General features: G+C 42.5%; 1 protein-coding gene across 5 annotated transcripts in view; it reads left to right on the top strand.

The window, feature by feature from the left end:
* The window catches only part of LOC112820409 (chondroitin sulfate proteoglycan 4-like), a 75,516-nt gene that overhangs the window by 33,475 nt on the left and 23,189 nt on the right, over positions 1-18,852 (top strand). For all 5 annotated transcript variants that reach the window (XR_012377582.1, XR_012377584.1, XR_012377583.1 and 2 more), the window contains exons 7-8: positions 917-1,048; positions 9,606-9,778. Coding sequence is in view for 1 of the 5 variants with exons in the window: in XM_073890912.1 (XP_073747013.1) it covers positions 917-1,048; positions 9,606-9,778 (305 nt within the window). In the remaining 4 variants the exon portion in view is untranslated. The remainder of the gene's footprint in view (positions 1-916; positions 1,049-9,605; positions 9,779-18,852) is intronic.

An 18,852-nucleotide genomic window follows, 5' to 3' on the forward strand; every position in this document is an offset into this window, starting at 1 on the left:
TTAAGGGAGTACTTGTACGTAATTGCGGAGTCTGACCCTGCCTTCTTTGTTCCTTGCCACATGTCCCTGAGGGCAACAAAGAGAACATTTCTACCCATTACATGATGCAAAGACATGTGGGCCTCCAGATTTACTGCTGGCTGAACATTTTCAAAGGGTGATGGGAATACGAACATCAGGCTCTACATCGTGAGCTCGCCTGGTGCTTTGTGAGTCAGACTGGGAAAGCACTCCTGGGGACGGGAGCCATAGGGGGCCTGTCTCAATTTCTCTGACACACATAAGTTATTTTATAACTTTATTGATATCACTAATCCTTTGACAGCAGTGTGGGAGTACAGTTCTCTTCCTGCAGGAATTTAACAAAAGCTGACCTGGATCTTTCCCCACTCTTTACTACCTTAGCAGAAAACAGCTAGTTCGAGATCAGTGAATAATTAGAAATTATTTGGAGGGAGGAGCTAAGTGTTTTTACTTCCCCCTAGTTTTGATTTTCGGCATTATTAAGTCAGCATTATCAATATTTCAGGAATTGCTTGTGTGTGTGTGTGTGTGGGTGTGTGTGTGTGTGTACACGTGCATCCGACATGTGTGCAATCCAAAGGAAGAAAATGCAGGTGTTGAATATGTTTTAAAAGATTTTTTAAAATTTCTTAGAGGTAACACCTTTGCTTTCTTTTGTTAGGTCACAGGGAGGGGGGTAAGGGGAAGGGGGAAAGGGGAGGGGGAAATATGCATTTTAACCTTTATTAATGTTCTTTTAACTTCACATTTTGGCAATATTTGGTTTGGTGAGTTCAGTGACTCTATTAACACATCCTCCAGTTGATAGGGGTTGATTTGCGGGAGAGAGGGTGAAAGTGGGTGGCTTTTGCTGAATAGCCAAAGTGACCAGAATGTAATTCTTCTTTTGAAGGAGCCATGTCAGGAGGCTTTAATTTTCAGGTTACTGATGGTTTGAACTTTGCACCACGACAAATTTTTAGCATCACCGCTCGAACCCTGACCCTTAGCTTAGAAGTAAACCGAGGACTGAGCATCTTTCCAGGTAAGATTTTATTTTTTTTTTTAATTTTTACTTATTTATTTGAGAGAGAGAGAGAGAGTTTTCGAGCACACAAGCCGGGGGAGGGGCAGAGGGAGAGGGAGAAGCAGACTCCCCTGCTAAGCAGGGAGCCTGACACGGGACTCTATCCCAGGACTGCGAGATCATGACCTGAGCCAAAGGCAGCCGCTTAACTGACTGAGCCACCCAGGCGCTCCCCCAGGTCAGATTTTAACTTGAGTGCATTTGGGGTGAAGTGGTTTTCAATTTATTTAGAAAGCTCTACCTGCGTGGTAAAAAAGTGTCATGGTTTACCATAGAGTGATTCCAGCAACAGTTATAAAGCCCCAGAAAGAATCCTCTCTTTGCAGGAATTTAGCAAAAGCAAGGCTGTCTCTGTCTACCCCCTCTCTCTTTGCCCTCCACCGTTTGGCAGAGAGGGTGTGCTGCTGAAGGGCTGCGGGGGAGGAGGCCCATGATCCACGTGCACTCTTCCCATCCTTTCTCTGTAGGGTCCTTGACAAAGCAGGGAGAACCAGGCTCTGCAGTGACCATCGAGATCTTGGATTTTATTTTTCTAAATATAGAAACCCTGTGCATCCATGGGGGCTGTGAGGGATTTCACTGAGTGTTGGCTTCAGGGCCCTGAAGCCTCTAGACTGTTGTTGGCCCAGAATCTCAGCTTGGCTGAGATGGAAAAATCAAAGTGAGCATCTCTGGCTCAATACCCTCACGGCAGGGATAGGGAAAGATTTACCCCATGGCAGGGGTGATAAAAAAGAAGGACAAACATTTAAACTTGCTATTTTTTAAAAAATGCACTGAGGTAGATCGAACAGAAAACAATAAAATTTATATTACAGTTAAAAAAAAAAAAAAAAACCCTTACACTGTGACCTGTTTACTTGATACTTGTTACCAAACAGAGATGGAGAAAGATAGTAATCACTTTATTCGTTATGGTTATTCTACGGTCACTCTAAGCCAGTTGTTCTCAACCAGGAAGCTTCTAAAAATAGCCACGTCTGGGCCTCACCTTACCCCAGCTGAACGGGGAGTCTCTGGCATAGGCCTGGCCATCATTATATTTTTTTAAGTTCCAGGTGGTTCTGAAGTACAGCCAGGATTGAGATCCATGGGGCTGGGCATGGAAGGTACTAGTTTTTTACTCCTTACACACATGTGAGGTAGGTGATATATTTACAGGAATCTGGCAGGATTTGTGGCTTAGAGAGATGATGTCATTCGGCGGTGCAACCGGTAAATGGTGGGTAAAGCTCGCATTCTTCTAAGGGAGACCTGGAGAAAAATCACTGTAACTTTAACAGAAACACAGTGTTTGAGGAGAAATGTTACAATTTTTAGTTGTCTTAAGTGCTTGAGCTCATGAAAAGAAATCTTATTAAAAGCCAATTAAAGATACGTTAACCCAGATTCTTCTATTCCAAATTCTTTTTATATTCCATAATTTTTCTCTGGGAATAACTGTGATGTGTCTATCGATTTTTTTCAAGGCAATGAGGGTGCCATTTAGTGTTTAAAACTAAGCAAACTACTACATCCTAGTAATCTGAAAAATGTAATAACCTACCGGGAAAAAAGTGTTCTAAAATCAGAGTAAATCTGGCTGCTGCGAAAGATGAAACAGTTTTCACCTTTTCATCTCTTCTGGCTCAACTTTGGGTTAGTAATTGATGAGAGTTGTGTCAGCTTAAAGGGGAGCTGTAGCCACTACAGCCTAGAAAGTTTTGTGTTTCTGGCACCCGTTTTACTGAATATTAGGTTAGCAAGAAAAATATATGAAAGTGGCCCAAATTCCCTTGTCACCTTTGTGGAACTATGCAAAACATAGAGTTTTCATAGCCCTCTGTCTAATATTCGGACCCAGCCCTGAGTGAGCAGCTCCTTTCTCCAAGCTTGCCCCTAGCTAGCACCTGCGCTCTGTTATTCTTGGTTCCCGCGTTGCCCTCTGTCCCCGGGCTGTGACTTGTCTCCAGCTCCAGCGCCTGGCCAGTGGGAAGGACGATGGGTTTTCGTGTCCATTTCCATTAGGCGGCTGTTACATTTGATAAAATCTCCACTCGAGTGGGTGTGGGAATGACTACTGCAGAGTCACAGGTTTTAGAGTTGGCTTGGACCTTATGGCTCACTTGGTCCAGTTGTCCTTGGGGTTTTTCCTTTCCTCACGTCCCCGGTGGTGGGGGCCCACTCGGTTCTGCATCGGAAGTCCCTGGTGTGGGTGTGGTTCCGATGACCACATCTCCTCCTCTCTCTAGGGATACAAGTGAGACTTGCTCAGCTGGCTTCTGCAGTGGCCACCCGAGGGTGTTGGTCCCTGCTGCTGTGTGAAGTTGGGCGGGGGGTGGGGGGAATGATGACAGATGCCCCACTCTCCCTCCTCTCTCAGGACCGCACCCCCTGCATCATGACAGGTCCTGCAGGGAGCAGGCTCTGAGTGACCTCTGCCTCCCTCGTTATTAGGTGGTACTTTGGCTGAGAGGGGAGGGGGGCCCTGTACCCTCCTTCCTGTGTGACTGCAGGTGTCAGCTGTCAGCTACTACTCCTCTTGTCATACTCCAGTTGACCCATATGTTCTGAAATATCAGGGAAATCGTATTCCTTTTTATAGAACAATAGATTTTATAGAACCATAATAGCAGGAAATCTATTCCTGTTCTAGAATGGACATCCAGATACTATTAATACCTGTGCTTTTGTTGTGTTTTACATTTTCGTCTACTGCCCTGCATTGTTTGAAGGATTTCAGTGAAATAATGTATATAAAAGTAAGTTGCATCATCCCTGTTTGAGCATGATGCAATGTTGATAGAAAACACTGGGGCTCGGGCAGTTTCAAAGCCATATAACTAACAGAAATCATAAGCCCCAAGAGCGAGTGCCAACTCCAACCCCAAATCTTGTGCTGGAATCACGGCAGCTTCTCTCCTTTCTGGGCATGCCTGTGTTCCAGGCCCGTCTCAATTTTTAGAATACCAGTTCTCAGAGAATGCAGTCATCATGGAGGCTCTTTATTTTTGTCTCCTTGATATTATTGACGGATTGATATACACAACCAGGAAAATATGCACAGCAATTTAATAAACAGCAACAGACATTTTGTGTGGTTCACTCCCTTGAGTAGGAAAATCTTGCAACCCAGCATCAGTCCACATTTGTTTTTACTCACACTGATCCCATACCAGTTGGACTCTCTCCAGCAGACTGGCAGACTTTGGCCGGGCTCTTTTGCCTTCCTTGTGGACTTAGTCTTAAAAAGTGGCCCTGACTTGAGACCTGTAAGAATTTGTAGGGTGAGCCAAAATACTTATAAGAATACTGAATGTTTGAATATTTTAAGGTTAACCATAGCTTCTATGCCCTGCCAAAATTGAAAGTCATTTTTAACTCAGTTATTTCAAAGTAGGAAGGACTGCAGTTCTAAATGAACTCTTTGTGTGTGAACGAAGAAAAAATGTCTACGCAATGTATATTTTCGTTATTTTGCATATATATGTGTATACATAAATACACATATACACGTATGTACACACACACACATACACTCACATTCTACTTCTTCCTGCAAAATTTATTCCCCAGAAAATTTTATAACGAGTTTTTCACCTTGAATGCTACCATGAAATGCGTTTGTTTGTTTATCTTTAGTCGTGACATATTAGAACAATGTTGTGGTCTTAGGACCTAGTTTTTCTGCATATCCAAATGGTACTTGGCTCTTTTACAAAGAGTGTTGAGGAGGGGTTGACCTTGAGAGTTTTGTCAAACTGGTCTAGAGTATAAGCTTACCCAGTAGCTGATCAGTGAAGGGTATTCATAGCAGACTGTGTCACTCCAGTCCCCTTGGGGTTCCGTCATGCTATAGAGGGAATCACATCTCACTCATGGGCCATCTGTCCTTTGTGGTGGGAATGGAGGGAGAGAAGAAAGCAGAAGGAAATCACAGTGTGTTGCTAGAGTTTAGAGCAGAGATTTGTAAAACCTTTTAGTCAGCTAGTCTTGCAACACTGATTTGAATATTGCCAGACTTAGTGGGAGATAATCAAGAGCTCTAAGAAAAGGCTTAATCAAGCCTTAAGGAAAAAAAATAAAGGCTTACTAATTGGGGAAATAGGAGACTTACCCTCAAGAGTACACTAACCATACAAAACATACGCTAAGGGTCCAGTGAGTGGTACAGACTAGGTGAGCGACACGAGTTCAGGGGAGGGAAATTCCCCATAGACCGGAGTAGTCAGGGAGAGCTTGTTGGCTAGACAGGTCCTGAGCTGCCTGTGCAGAGGGAGTAGCATTTCAATGAGTGGCAACAAAGAGGGGTGAGCACACCAGAGAGCACAGAATGGCTGCAGAGGTGAGGACCAGGGAAGAGGTTTGGCAGCGTGTTCGGAAGGTGGAGAGGAGAGTCGGCTGAATTTGTTGAATGATTCATCACATTTCCTAACTCAGTTATCATTCCAGCACTGAGCTTAAAGTAGTACAGTGTAGACAATATAGCGTCAACTTTAAAAATACTCATTTTGAGGGGCACCTCGGTGGCACAGTCGGTTAAGCGTCTGCCTTCGGCTCAGGTCATGATCCCAGGGTCCTGGGATCGAGTCCTGCCTCGGGCTCCCGGCTCGGCGGGGAGCCAGCTTCTCCCCCTTCTCCCTGCGTGTGTTCCCTCTCACTATCTCTGTTGCTATCCTCTGTCTCTTTCAAATAAATAAACAAAATCTTAAAAAAAATAAAAATACTCATTTTGGAGTCAGTGAGACCTACATCTGACCATTAAGCAAATCGCTTAACCTCTCAGAGACTTGTTATCCCTTCTTAGTGAGGACACAAATCTGTATTTCTTAGGATTATCATCATAGCCAAAAGAAATGGCAGGACTATCTGTGCTGTTCCTAGTACATTTCTACTCCTTATTAGGGCTTGTCACATATGAGACACTTGATAATGTCTGTTGAAGAAATGAGCAAGGCCTCCTAGCCTGGTGGCCATGAAACTCTTGCTGTTATGGAGGTGGTTGTTTTTCATGAAACAAACACAATGGGAGATAAGTTATGTTTGAGAAATGCTGTATTTAAAAGAAGGATAAAGTAGATTTCTTTACTCCAAGACTTAAAGTCTGTAACATGCTGATTTGCTTTTCAAAATCTCTAAGAGGTGAATATGGAGTGAGGGCTTGCCAAACAGATTTGGTTATGAGCCCTTTTATTACCACACTTCTTGTAGGACGGTTACTTTATGGAATATACAGTTAGGTGGCACCATAGAGAAATCCTTCCCAAATTAAGTTCCTGGAGCTTACCGATAAAACTATCAGTGCTTGGATAAAATGAGGTGGGTTGGGGGGCAAGTGATGTTTGGCTTTCTGAGAATTGGGCTGAATGCTAAAAGATGCTCATCAGGCAGTTACAACATGGAGCTGGCTAGTCTTGCTGACTGAACATGCCCAGATGACTTCTGAATAGGAATTAAACCCTAGGAACACTTCTGGGTTAGATACCTGGACAAGGGGATGAGGGATCGATATACCCTGGCTGAGGAAAAAAGCACCCTTGGCCTGGAACATCTCTGGTGGGTCCTCTCCCCCAAAAGGCTAAGACAAATTAAATGGTACTGTTTTAAAGAAAGAGTCCCTCCCATCCCCCCACCTGCCAAAGGTAGCCCTGGACAGGGAGGAATAAGTGAAAAGTTAAAGTCCTTTATACAAAGGAGATAATTAAGAAGGCACAGTGGGGGGACGTTCTAAAAAAAAAAAGGCTGAAGATAGAGAAGTTTGGGTATCCAAAGACTGCACACATGAAAACACGATCCACCTGACAGGATGAGGGAAACCTACGTTGGCAGGTAACAAAGAATGGGCCTCAGTTTTGACTTTATGTAACACTGACTGCGGGTACAGAATAATTCCTCTTGGCCTTCCTGGGTGACCTCAGGTCCTGGGCCCCCAGCTCCAGAAGCTGGAAGAGGGCAGTGTCTGCAAAAATTTCAGTGGCAAAGACGTAAGAGAAATGTGGGAGGCAGTTATAAGCATCACCTGAGTACTTGTTTGTAACAGCCAAAATTGTGCCAAGACAGTCCTGAACCTGGGGCCCAACTGTGTTCCTGAGGCTGACATCACCAGGCACTCCTGCCTCACCCCCAGAGCCCAGGACCTAGTGCCCATCCCAGGGGCTCAGACATTTTGTTTTGTTTTGTTTGGGTTTTCAGGTTTACAGAGGTATAATTAACAAAATTTGAAGCTATTCAAAGTATACAAAATGATGATTTGATATACCTCTACATTATGAAAGGATTATTCCCCCCATCAAGTTAATTAACACATCCATCACCTCATATACGTACCTTTTGTGTGTGTGTTTGAGAACATTTAAGTTCTCCTGTCTTAGCAAATTTCAATAATGCAGTATAGTGCTATCCGCTGTAGTTACCATGTCAGACATTAGATCCTCAGACCTTATTCATTTTATAACTGAAAGTTTGTACCTGTTACCAACCTTTTCTTATTCCCCCATCCCCTGGCAGCCACTTTTCCACTCTCTGTTTCTGTGAGTTCAACTGGATTGGTTTTGTTTGGGTTTTTTTTTTTTTTTTTATAGTTTTTTTTTTTTTTTTTTTTTTAAGTAAGCGATATCATGCAGTATTTGCCTTCTCTGGCTTGTTTCACTTAGCATAATGCCCTCCAGCGACATCCATGTTGGTGCAAATGACAGAATTTCATCTTTTTTGAAGCCTGAATAATATAAATTATATATGTAGTTACATATGTAATTATTTTCTTCAAGATAATGGTTTTGCTTCCTTTGGATGTATACCCAGAACTGGGATTCCTGGATCGTATGGTAGTTCCGTTTTTAATATTTTGAGGAACCTCCACACTGTTTTCCATAGTGGCTGCACCAATTTACAAAACAAGGGTTTTCTTTTCTCCACATCCCTCATCAGCTTTTATCTCTTGTCTTTTTGATAATGGCCGTCCTAACAGGTGTGAAGTGGTATCTCATTGAGGTTTTGGTTCTCATTCCCCTGATGATGAGTGATGATGAGCACTTTTTCATGTACCTGTTGGGCTTTTTTTTATGTCTTCTTTGGAAAATAGCTATTTGGGTCCCTTGCTCATTTTTAAATTGGACTATTTGGCTTTTTTGCTATTAAGTTGTATCAGAACCTTGTATATTTTGAATGTTAATCCCTTATCAGCCGTGTGGCTTGCTAATATTTTCTCCCATTCCATAAGTTGCTTTTCTATTTTGGTGATGGTTTCCTTTGCTGAACAGACACTTTTCAGCTTGATGTGGTCCCACTTGTTCATGTTTGGTTTTGTTGCTAGGCATTTTCAATGGAGCCTCCATATTGAAGGCTCAGCACAATCCTTGCACATCTGAAAATCTTATCCAAAGCTGGCTTCCCCTCGTGTTAGCTGTAGTCTGTTCCCGCTTTTAAGAGCCTGATATGGTTTAAACACTGTAATTGGTGGCCCTTGCTTTCTAAGGCCACGATGCTCAGTAAGTAAACCAAAACAAATGTCGTTCAGGAGGCTTAGTTATTATGGGGTGGTTGACGCAACTTCATAAACAGTTTATCAGATGACTACTCCAAGGGCTACCCTGTGTGAGGCAAAAGGCTAAAGCCCTTAGCCAGGGCTAAAACAGAATAGATAAGGTGAGATTCTGGGCCAGGAGGACTATGAGAATCTCTTCCAGACCTGTCACTCTCTCTGCCTGGGGACATTCCCCAAATCCAAGTGAACTAAAGGGATATGTACTCCAACTCTGTGCCCCCAAACTGTGGTTCACGGATCTTCTAGTCTGTGAACTGGTAAGAATAGAAAGTATTTAGAATTTTTTATACCAATCTGACATGGCTGGGCATTTCATTGTATTTTATAAAATTAGAGGGGTGGTTGGGGGAGGGGAAAAACACTGCTCCTTCACCACAGACTGTTTGAGAACCATGTGCTCTAACCTGAATGTCCCCAAGGCTCTCTAGCTCTGAGTTGCCACATTTGGTCAAATTAGCACAAACACTTGTGTGTTCCCAGTTCTTCCTCCTGCCTGTCTGGGGTCCTCTGGAGATGTCTCAAGTTCGTTCAAGAGCCAACTTCTCCCCCAAATGTCCACAGAGGGACACTCCATTGAGCACCTGCAGCTACCATCAGGCCAGGGTGCAGTCTGTCCTCCTGGGGTGGGGAGGGCGTTGTCTCTTGTTCTCTCGGGGCACCCAGCCAGCTCCCCTTCCTGCACTCTGAGCCAAGCCCCCACACACTGGCCTTGCATCTTTTCTCTGGGGATCAGTAAGCCACGCAGGACTGGCAGGGACTGAGGAGCTCATCTCATCGGGTTTTCCTCGTTCATCTCCAGCCCCAGGAGCAAATCACATCCTTAAATAGATGTTGTGGAGATCACTAGCCTCTCACAGCACAATTTCTTGCCAGCCAGTACCCCCCATGTGACCATGTATTTTCCAGAATTTTCAGGGGTCTATAAAGGTCATTTTGTTAACTGGCAGCCTTCCTATGCTTCATACTTCAGTGCCTGTTTTAATCTTCACTTAGGTTCCATGAAGCCCCTTTCATCTGGTGACCTGAGAGCTGTGACCAGTGATGCGGACAGCATAGGAAACAGAACTGTAACGTTTACGGTTATAAGTTCCCCTAGGCTCGGGAGGCTGGTGCGAGTCAATTCTGACAACAGCACAGAGGATATTTCCGTGTTTACGCAGAATCTGGTGAGTCCTGATGTCCGTGCAGCTGGGCAGGGCTGGGTGGCTCTGCAGGGTGGCCCCTCGCTTGTCTTCATCCTGTTAAGCCCAGCCGATGCGCTCCTTTGCCCAGGCAATGACCATTTCACCTGTGCTGGTTTTCAAACCAAACACTTTGTAGTGAGCACAGCATGACACAATTGTCAGAAAACTCTAAGCAACTTCAAACTCTGTGTCTAATAAATGAAAAGGAATCCTTTTATCACGAAGACAGATTTAAAAGGAAACCCAAAGCGGAGGCGCAGGAGTAAATTCTGCAGGATATGTCATATTTTACATATGATTTAATATGTAAAATTATATACATTATTTAGCATAGTATAGTTATACGTATACACATAAATCTGTATGTGTGTGTATTTAATCTGTATCCAGAACCATCTGTTTTAAACTTCACTAGCGTTCTACCACCACCACCATCCACATACCTTTTTATTTAAATGGATAAACATTCAAGCCTTTTGATATATATTTTTTTTCTTTTGCATCCTAGGAATGTGAATGACTGTGATATGTGATTTCATTTTCTAAAAGTCTAGGTTCCCAAATGGTCTTCTTGAATATAACTAATTCTTGCTTTTTCCATTCTTAAACATTGTGTACATAGATTTGATCGATGATTTGGCTGTGGCTTTACATTGTAAGGAATAAAAACACTCCAAAGTCAAATTTAGAGACATAGTAAGAGTGAACCACATGTCTGCCTTTAACCTTCATGCCATTTCTCTCCTATGTGATGTAGCAAAGTTGAATTTGGCTTTTGCCTTGCAACTGTCTTTGGGATGCATTTAAGGAAGCAGATCATGAGGCTAGCAAAAGCTCTGAGCATAGCACTGATAAAGAAGTATGAATTCTCTAGTTTACAGATGCACTCTGGAGGAAGAAAAAATAAATTAGGCTGAAAACTAAATTCTGTGAGGAACTTAATGTGTCCAAAGGCATCAAACCCTGCCCAGGCTCAGTTTGCATTTTGAATAATGACAAGAGTGATATCAGCCCTATAAAGATGCCTTGGCTCTAACCCTTGTTCTTTAAAACAAAACAAAACAAAACAAAACCCACTTTTTTAGATGGTGATCAGTTCAAGCATGAGTTTCCACTAGTTTTCATTGCAAATATATATGATTTTAGATGAATCTGGTCTACTAAGCTGTAGTGAATATGGTAGCCAGCATCCACTAGTTATGCTGCCGTAACAAATAACTCCCAAATCTCAATGACTCACAATAACAAAGTCGAGTTCTCCCTTATACTGTGTATGGGCTGTGGGGTGGCTGTGGGTCTGCTCTCCATCTCTCCTTCATTCCAGGACCCAAGGTCAAAGGGCAGCCCCTCTCTTGGGCAGTGGCTGTATTTACTACAGAGGAAAAAGAAGTGAGGGTAGAACCACATGATGACTTTTTTGAAGTTGTGCTCAGATGTGCCATGTGTCACTTATGCTCACATCTCATTGACTAAAGAAAGTCACATTAGCAAACCTGATGTCAGTGGGGTGGGGAAGGACAGTCAGTCATCCCACAGAGAGGAGGCCCTGAATAATTGGAACAACAGAACAGTCTACCACAGCGGGCTAGCCTGGTAATCTGAACACTGTTTGTAATACCTTTTCCTATGAAAACAAACCGCTTTTATAATACAACACACTTATAAACAGGAACTAAAACCCCAAACTAGTTATAAGGCTCTGGGGCAGGCAATAAAAGTCTTGATTGATTAAAATCCAATTATTTTAAGGTTTTATTTTTCCTCTCATTATTCCTTCCACTTTAAAAACCAAGAGGCAAAGTGTCGAAGAAATGTATTAGCAATGGCAGGTGGTCGCTGGGGCAAGTGAGGTGTTAGATTGGGGCTCAGGGCTGTAAGGGACCTGCAAAGGGGTGTCTGGGACCAGGAGCCTTGGGCCCAACTGTTGGTCTTTCCTGTGGAGATAGGGGCAGGCTGGTCTGGAAGCACAGCCTGGGAAGTGCCACAAGTCAGGTGTGGTGAGATACGAGCTTCGTTCTTCTCGAATGGACCAGGTGAGTGGCTCTTCTCAACACACAAGGCTTTTTCCTCTCCAAGGCCAGCACCCACCATGCCGGCAGCCCAGCCTAGTGCTTTTGTCTCGGAGGACAAAGGCAAGCTCCTTTTATTGTACATAAGGCACCAAACTGTGTATCAGGCCTTTTATGCAAGTATACTCCTAGATGTGACAATTTCTGTGTCGGAAAGCAATATCTAAGATATATGTAGATGCTGTAGAAATTCAGCTCAGTGGCCCACACTCTCTGTTGCCTGTGATGTGTGAGTGTGAGGCAAACACCTCACTTAGGAATTGGGCGCATTGTTGCTGCTCCTTGATCTTCTGCTGACTGCTCGTGGCTGAGGACAAGTCTCTTGACCTCTTAACATCAGACCTGGATTAGCTCTGTGAGTTAGAGCAAATTACATATCTTTTAAACCCCAGTTTCCTCATCTGTAAAATGAGGAAAACAGTAGTGATCATAATTGAAGCCATTTTGAACATTCATCAAGTCCCACGTGCTGTCCTAAACTTGCTTCTTTACTACTCATCATCTCACCTTACAGGCTGAGATCCTAAAGCACGGGGACGTTCAGCAACCTACCCACAGTAACACAGCTCAGGAGCAGCAGAACCTGGATTTGAACCCAGGGCTTCTGACACTAGGTCATGCTCCCCTCTACCAGGCTGTCCTTTCTTCTAGGAGCTTGTGTATGGATTAACATGGATCGTGGGTACAAAATGCCTAGCACACTGCTCCACATGCCGCAGACACGAGCTAAATGCTAGCTAAGGCTGTTACTATCTTTTTGTTCTTGGGAGTGTGAGAGGTTCCTTGCCTCTCCCAGTAGCCAAAAGACTGGTTTCACAGGGGAAGGCAATTTTTCTGGGACACCAGAATTGGCTGCCATGTTTATCCTAATGTGCTACAGTGATTTAATGAATTGAAATGAGGTCATTAGAAGAGGGTGACATTTGCCTGTCACCCCGTAACCCAACTACCCTTCCCCTTTGGGGAAGAGCCCCCTGGTGTTCTGGAACACACTTCCCTGAGTGATGATGAGAGCCGGGGGCTGAGGAAATGTCAGGTCCTCCTGCCTGGATGGAGCACTTCGACCTTGAGCGGACCAGAGGTTGGAAGGCAGAATGAGGCCCGGGGGCTGGGGACCGGGTCCGAAGATCCCACCCTAGCGGCCAGAAGGAGGAGGACCCAGTGGAAGGGCTCCTCCCCAGAGCAGCTGCTGTGGCAAAGTTGAGGTGGGTCTGGCAGGACATGTTGGACTAAATGTCTATGAATAAATGTCATTGAAATACCCTGACCACTCTTCTGCCTCAGTAGTCACAAAACACATCAGTGATGTGGGGAGAAGAGAGAGTATGCTGAGGAAACTCTGTAAAGCTAGAAACCAAAGTGCTCACTCTGAATCTTTCCGTGTGCATGTGTTTCTGAGTATGAAAATAACATGTGCTATTATCAAAATAAAATTAGAAGACATTAAAGCGGTACATTAATATTGGGGGGGAAAGCAGGGCGTTGTCAATAAATTCACCACAACTGACATTAATCTGAAGACATTCCCATTTTGTTTAGGCTTGTGTGTTCAAAAATGCAGTTTTATTTGTGACTTGGGAAGAGGAAGAAACTTATTATTCATCTTCCTGGCTTTCCAATTTCCAGATCCTCTCTCCTTTTTCATGTGCAAATGGAATGTAAATCTTTTCCTAAAATCTGCAATTTTATGGCCTCTGTCAAATAGGACCCTGGTTGACTCTGAGCCATGTCATCATGGCTCAGATTGACTACCCAGCAGCTCCAGAACAATTTGGGACATAAAAGAAGTGGTCGAGACAGACTTTGGAGGTGAGGAGATAATCACAACCTTTTCTCTGAAATTACTTACCAAAGACATTTATTGAGCATGTATTTCGTGCTTTGATCAGCCCTCTTCAGTCTGGTTGGTGAAAAGAGATATGACTCAAGCAGGAATCAAGTTCAATTGTAGAAGGGAGTTCAGAACTATTCAGCCATGTTCATGTCATCAAATGGCTTTGATTGCTTTTTGGCATTCTTCACCAGTTTTTCTAATTTCAAATTTTCTAATTTCAGTTAGCCACTGCTAAGTGTCCAATTGGGAAAATGTTTTAGGCAGTTGATGGTTGAGTTCGCTTTCACATCTTTACCTTAAAGGACAAAATTGTTTCTAGCCCTCTACCGTCCTCAGCCAGGGAGGCGAAGCCGTTGTACCATTTTGCACATAAAACCCACACCCTTTCTTGCTTTTTCAGTGGATAAATAAAAATGACCATTTTAATCAGTGACTCTGGATGGCTATAGCTTGTGAAAGAAATCTAGAAATTATGCTTAATATCATATGCTGGAGGTAAGAGTAATTGAAAGGATACATTTATTATGTTATAGCTCAAAATATTTTCTTATCCCAGAATAAATTCACTATTTTTTAAACCATACCATGTCAACCTACCAAGATAATCAAGTAACAAATGTTTTTCACCATCAAAACCCACCTGCCTAAATGGGAAAAGCTAAATCATGAAACTTGTGCTGAAAATCTTATACCCTGAAGAGATAAACACACACAGACACAGAGAAGGTGAATCATCAGATTTTATGAAATGAAAACTTTTTACAATTTTAGAGATTTATTGTTCATTTCAAAGAATGTGTGAACAAAGTATGAGTTGAATTCTATAAAGCACTCCAAGTAGAGCAGAGGGCCAATTGAGTGATTTTCATTCCAGTGCATGTTTAGATCATTTGGAATCATTAAAAAGCAAAGTGTTTTGGTTTTGAGGTTTCTGATGTCTGGCCTTTTTTTTTTTTTCCCATAAAGGCAGTAATTGCGTTTAAGCCACTGTGCCATTGTGGAGGGAAAATCATCCATCTTCGTCAATGTTACTGGAACACAACAAACACAGCCTTCCAGGCCCACACTTAGAAAATAATACAATGCATTTGTGGTGTTGTGAATTCTGTCCAATTACCTCTTCTCCTGGAGTCTGAGTTTGTGCTCAAGATAACACAGACATTTTAAGAAATTGCGAGCACATTTCCCATAGGAGAGAAATCAATTCATTACAACTTAATGGAGAGCACAATGGGATCATTAAACTTGGGCCCTTTCATTTTCTGAGCAGAGAAGGATCAGTGTCTTTGTGTTAATGATTACTCTTGCCCTCGCCCCCCAGTTTCTTGGGGTCTCTTCAGTAGCAAGCTCAATGGCAACTAGACTCAGTGATCATTTTGGACATTTCCCACCAGTGTTTCATTTTGGCAATTTTGGTTTTGCCATCACAGTTCACTGAATTATGTGCCAGCATATTTCCCACGTGTAGAAATATTCAATTGTCACTTGCTCATCTATTCATTGTTCAAACTGAAATTTGGCTCATGGGTCCTGGCCCAGTGACTTTGAATAACCAGAAGTGTTTTTTTTTTTTTTCTTAGAACTTCTGGCTCTTCCTTTGAAAAAGCAGATAGAACTAATTCCCATTTCAGTGACAGTGGTTTCTCTTTTCTCCTTGTATTAATTTCCTATGGCTGTTATCATAAATTACCACAAACTTGGTGGCTTCAAACAGCAGAAATGTATTACCTCATAGTTCTGGAGGTCAGAAGTTGAGACTCCATTTCACTGGGCTGAAATCAAGCTGTTAGCCTCCCTCTGGACGCTTTAACGGAGAATTCCTTCCTTGCCTTTTGAAGCTTCTGGTAGCTGCCAGCATTTCTTGGTGTGTGGCTTTATCATTCCAATCTCTGCCTCCATTGATCACTTTCCTATCTCCTCTTTCATCTAAGTCAAATATCCCTCTGCCTCCCTCTGGTACGGATGTCTGTGACTGCAGTTAGGGCCCACCTCGACAGTCCAGGGTAATTTCCAATCTCAGGATCCTTAATCACATCTGCCAAGTCTTTGCCAAAGAAGGTAATATTCGGGGCACCTGGGTGGCTCAGTCGGTTAAGCATCTGCCTTCAGCTCAGGTCATGATCCCAGGGTCCTGGGATTGAGCCCCTCATCGGGCTCCTTGCTCAGCGGGGAGCCTGCTTCTCCCTCCCCCTCTGCCCCTCCCCTTACTTGTGCTCTCTCACTCTCTCTCTCAAATAAGTAAATAAAATCTTAAAAAAAAAAAAGGTAATATTCACAGGTTCAAGGGATTTGGATCTGATATTTAATGTTGGGGGTACATTTTTAGCCTACTACACTCATCTATAAAAAAGCAAGATGTCCCATACTACCTAATGAATCACCTTTTCTATGATCTCGTTTGGTAGTTTTATTAAAGATTTCCATTGCTTATAATGGCATAGCCCATGAGAATCAATGTTCACTTCTATATAAATGTGGATTTAGACCTTTCTGCCAAGTAGGGCTATAGATGGCTATATTGCTGGGCTCCTTGAAAAGCTTTCTGATCTAGTTTTTTTGTGTGGAGATTGGCTCAGTCATGGAGAGGCATGGGTAATTATTTGGACCTGGTTTTCAGTTGCCCATTTCTAGCTGGAGATCTCCAGGTAGCACCCTTTAGGAACTTAGGTCTTCTATCCATTCCCGTTAAGGAAAATCTCTTCTAGGACTCAACCCAGTTCCGCTTTCTTTAGCATGGTACCTGGGCACCCTCCAAGCTGCCACTCCCTGGGCTGCCCCAGACTTCTGACCTCTTCTGGGAACCTTGAGCCCTCCAGACCCAACTGCTCTCTGCACACATGATAGTGCCAGTCCTGGTAAAAGTAAGGAAGGGCACATGAAGAGGAGTCATTTGTCTGAGCTCATCCTTCAGGAGCACTGGACCTTGTAGCCTTCCAAATCTTAGCTTATAGGACTTTTTGGTTAACCTATATGGAACCTTAGAGACCTGACCTTTCTGAAGTGTTTGGCTTTCTGCAGCCTCCTTTCTCCATCAAGATCTGCCCAAGATAGAGACTTTTTGGCCAGTTCTGTTTCCCTTGCTTCTTCTGGACAACAGTTATCCTATCTAGAGACTGGGACCTTTAACAAAACCATCGTGTTGTGGAGAATCAAGTGAACGAACTCCATGTTTCCCTTTCTCTCTCTCCCTTTTCCCAGCTGACTCCAAGATAATTTGGTTACTCTCTTCTCCAGTGGGAATTTCAAAGCTGTGAGTGACTTTTAAGCCCCACCGTGGAAGAGATCAGTGTGAAAGACTTATGTCTGATGTTCTTATCAGGACCATAGGGAACTGGATTTATAAAGACCCTCAGAATGAAGAGATGCTCCAGAGCATTCTAGCCTGTCTTTGGCCAAGTCTGACAGTTTTATTCTCTTAACACTCAGTCCTGTCTGCATGTACTTTTGTGGATCTAGAGAATGTGCACACGATTTGGGGGAAAAAATTGTCAGATTCTATGTCATGGTTGACTTCACCAAGCATGGTGTATCAAAGCTCCCACTTCACCCCTGGGTTCATCCAGGGCACTCATAATGACCCTTTGTAATATGTGAATGTTTAATAATTATATCTTGCCAAAACAAAAAACAAAAAAACTATATCCTGCCCACCCACACAAAAATATCTGAAGAACACTGAGGTTTGTGTTTTACACATGTGTAAAATCATGTGGTCAAACAATGAGGAACTATAAAAATGCCTTCAGGTTTAAAGAGCTTAGCCTGAAGAAAATAGATGTCTGCCAGTCACCTTGGGGCCAGAAAAGACTTGCCCTCAGCCTTGATCTAGATAGAAACTCCTTTCCCCTCAATCCACGTTATTTCCTCTAAGGTCCTATGAGAAAGTTTGTACCTGATATACAATGGCAGTAGTATAAAAGAAAACATAAAACACAGGTTTTCTTTAACTTTCCTTTTGTAATAAATGCAGTATATAGAATGAGCTGTTTCTTTGAGTCCTTACAAGTTCTGGCCAATGATGATTATGTCCTAGCCAGGCCAGACCACAAAATGGCATTTGTCTGCCCTAGCCATACCTACCAACTGACTTTTGACATTACTAAACTCCTTAAAGTTGGAGCACATATCTTGCGAATTTCTTAGTTGCCTAGAATCTCATTGAGCTTTCCATGGTGAAGGAACAGTGCGGTGGAAAAAAAACATGAATTCTGGAGTCACATGGGACTAGATTAAAAACTGGGCTCTCTCACTTGTTGGCTGTGAGTGAATTATTTAAATTTTCTGAGCCTCAGGTTTTTTTTTTTTAATCTGTCAAGTGGATATAATAAGGCCCTTAAAACAAAATTAAATAAAGTGAGTTACATAATATGCGTTGCAGAGTGTCTGGCACGTATTTAGGACTCAGTAAAAGGTACTGTTTGTGTTTTTGTTAAATAAATGGGTAAGAAATGTCTTGGATTACCTTGTTTCTACTGCTTCATGATATAAACATACTTTATAATTAAATTTTGTAAAGCACTTTTTAACTAGCATATTCATTAAACAAATATTTTTTGAAATGTCAAGTATAGGATGGTGAACTAATACTTATTTACAAAGCAACTGGAAGTAAGTTTCTGGAGTATGTGCCAAAATTCCAGTCTAACTATTTCTTTGCTTTATGAGAAAAGATTTATTTTATTAGGCGTGTTTTAGAAATTTCTAATTGCTTAATATTTTCATGCCATGATTCTTTATTAAAAATAAGTATAGCCTTCCATCTTAACCAGAATCCGCTGATGTCCTAGTAAGGAATTGATTAGGGAGGACTTAGATGCTTTCCTGAAAGACTTAGAAATGCTCAGGGCATGTTGTTTTGAACATTAATATGGCAAAAGACTAACTAGGTTAAATGCATATTTACAAGAGAGGTGTTATTCTGTACTTTAATGCAGAAATGTAGGCTCAGAGAGATTAAATTACCTGCATAAAAGCCACAGAGCTGAAAGTTGGAAGCATTTATATTTGAATGTAGGTCTGATCAACCCATGGTTCAAATTCTACTACACTCCTCTCCTTCCATTTTTATATTAATGTGTGTCCTTTTCCTCCTTGGAAAAAGAAGAGTAATCATTCAGGCAGCTGGAGCCACACGGTCTCCAATAAAGTACTCT

The sequence above is a fragment of the Callorhinus ursinus genome, unplaced genomic scaffold (genome assembly GCF_003265705.2).
Source record: "Callorhinus ursinus isolate GAN/ISIS: 27379988/994484 unplaced genomic scaffold, GSC_fseal_2.0 scaffold3, whole genome shotgun sequence".
Taxonomy (NCBI): domain Eukaryota; kingdom Metazoa; phylum Chordata; class Mammalia; order Carnivora; family Otariidae; genus Callorhinus; species Callorhinus ursinus.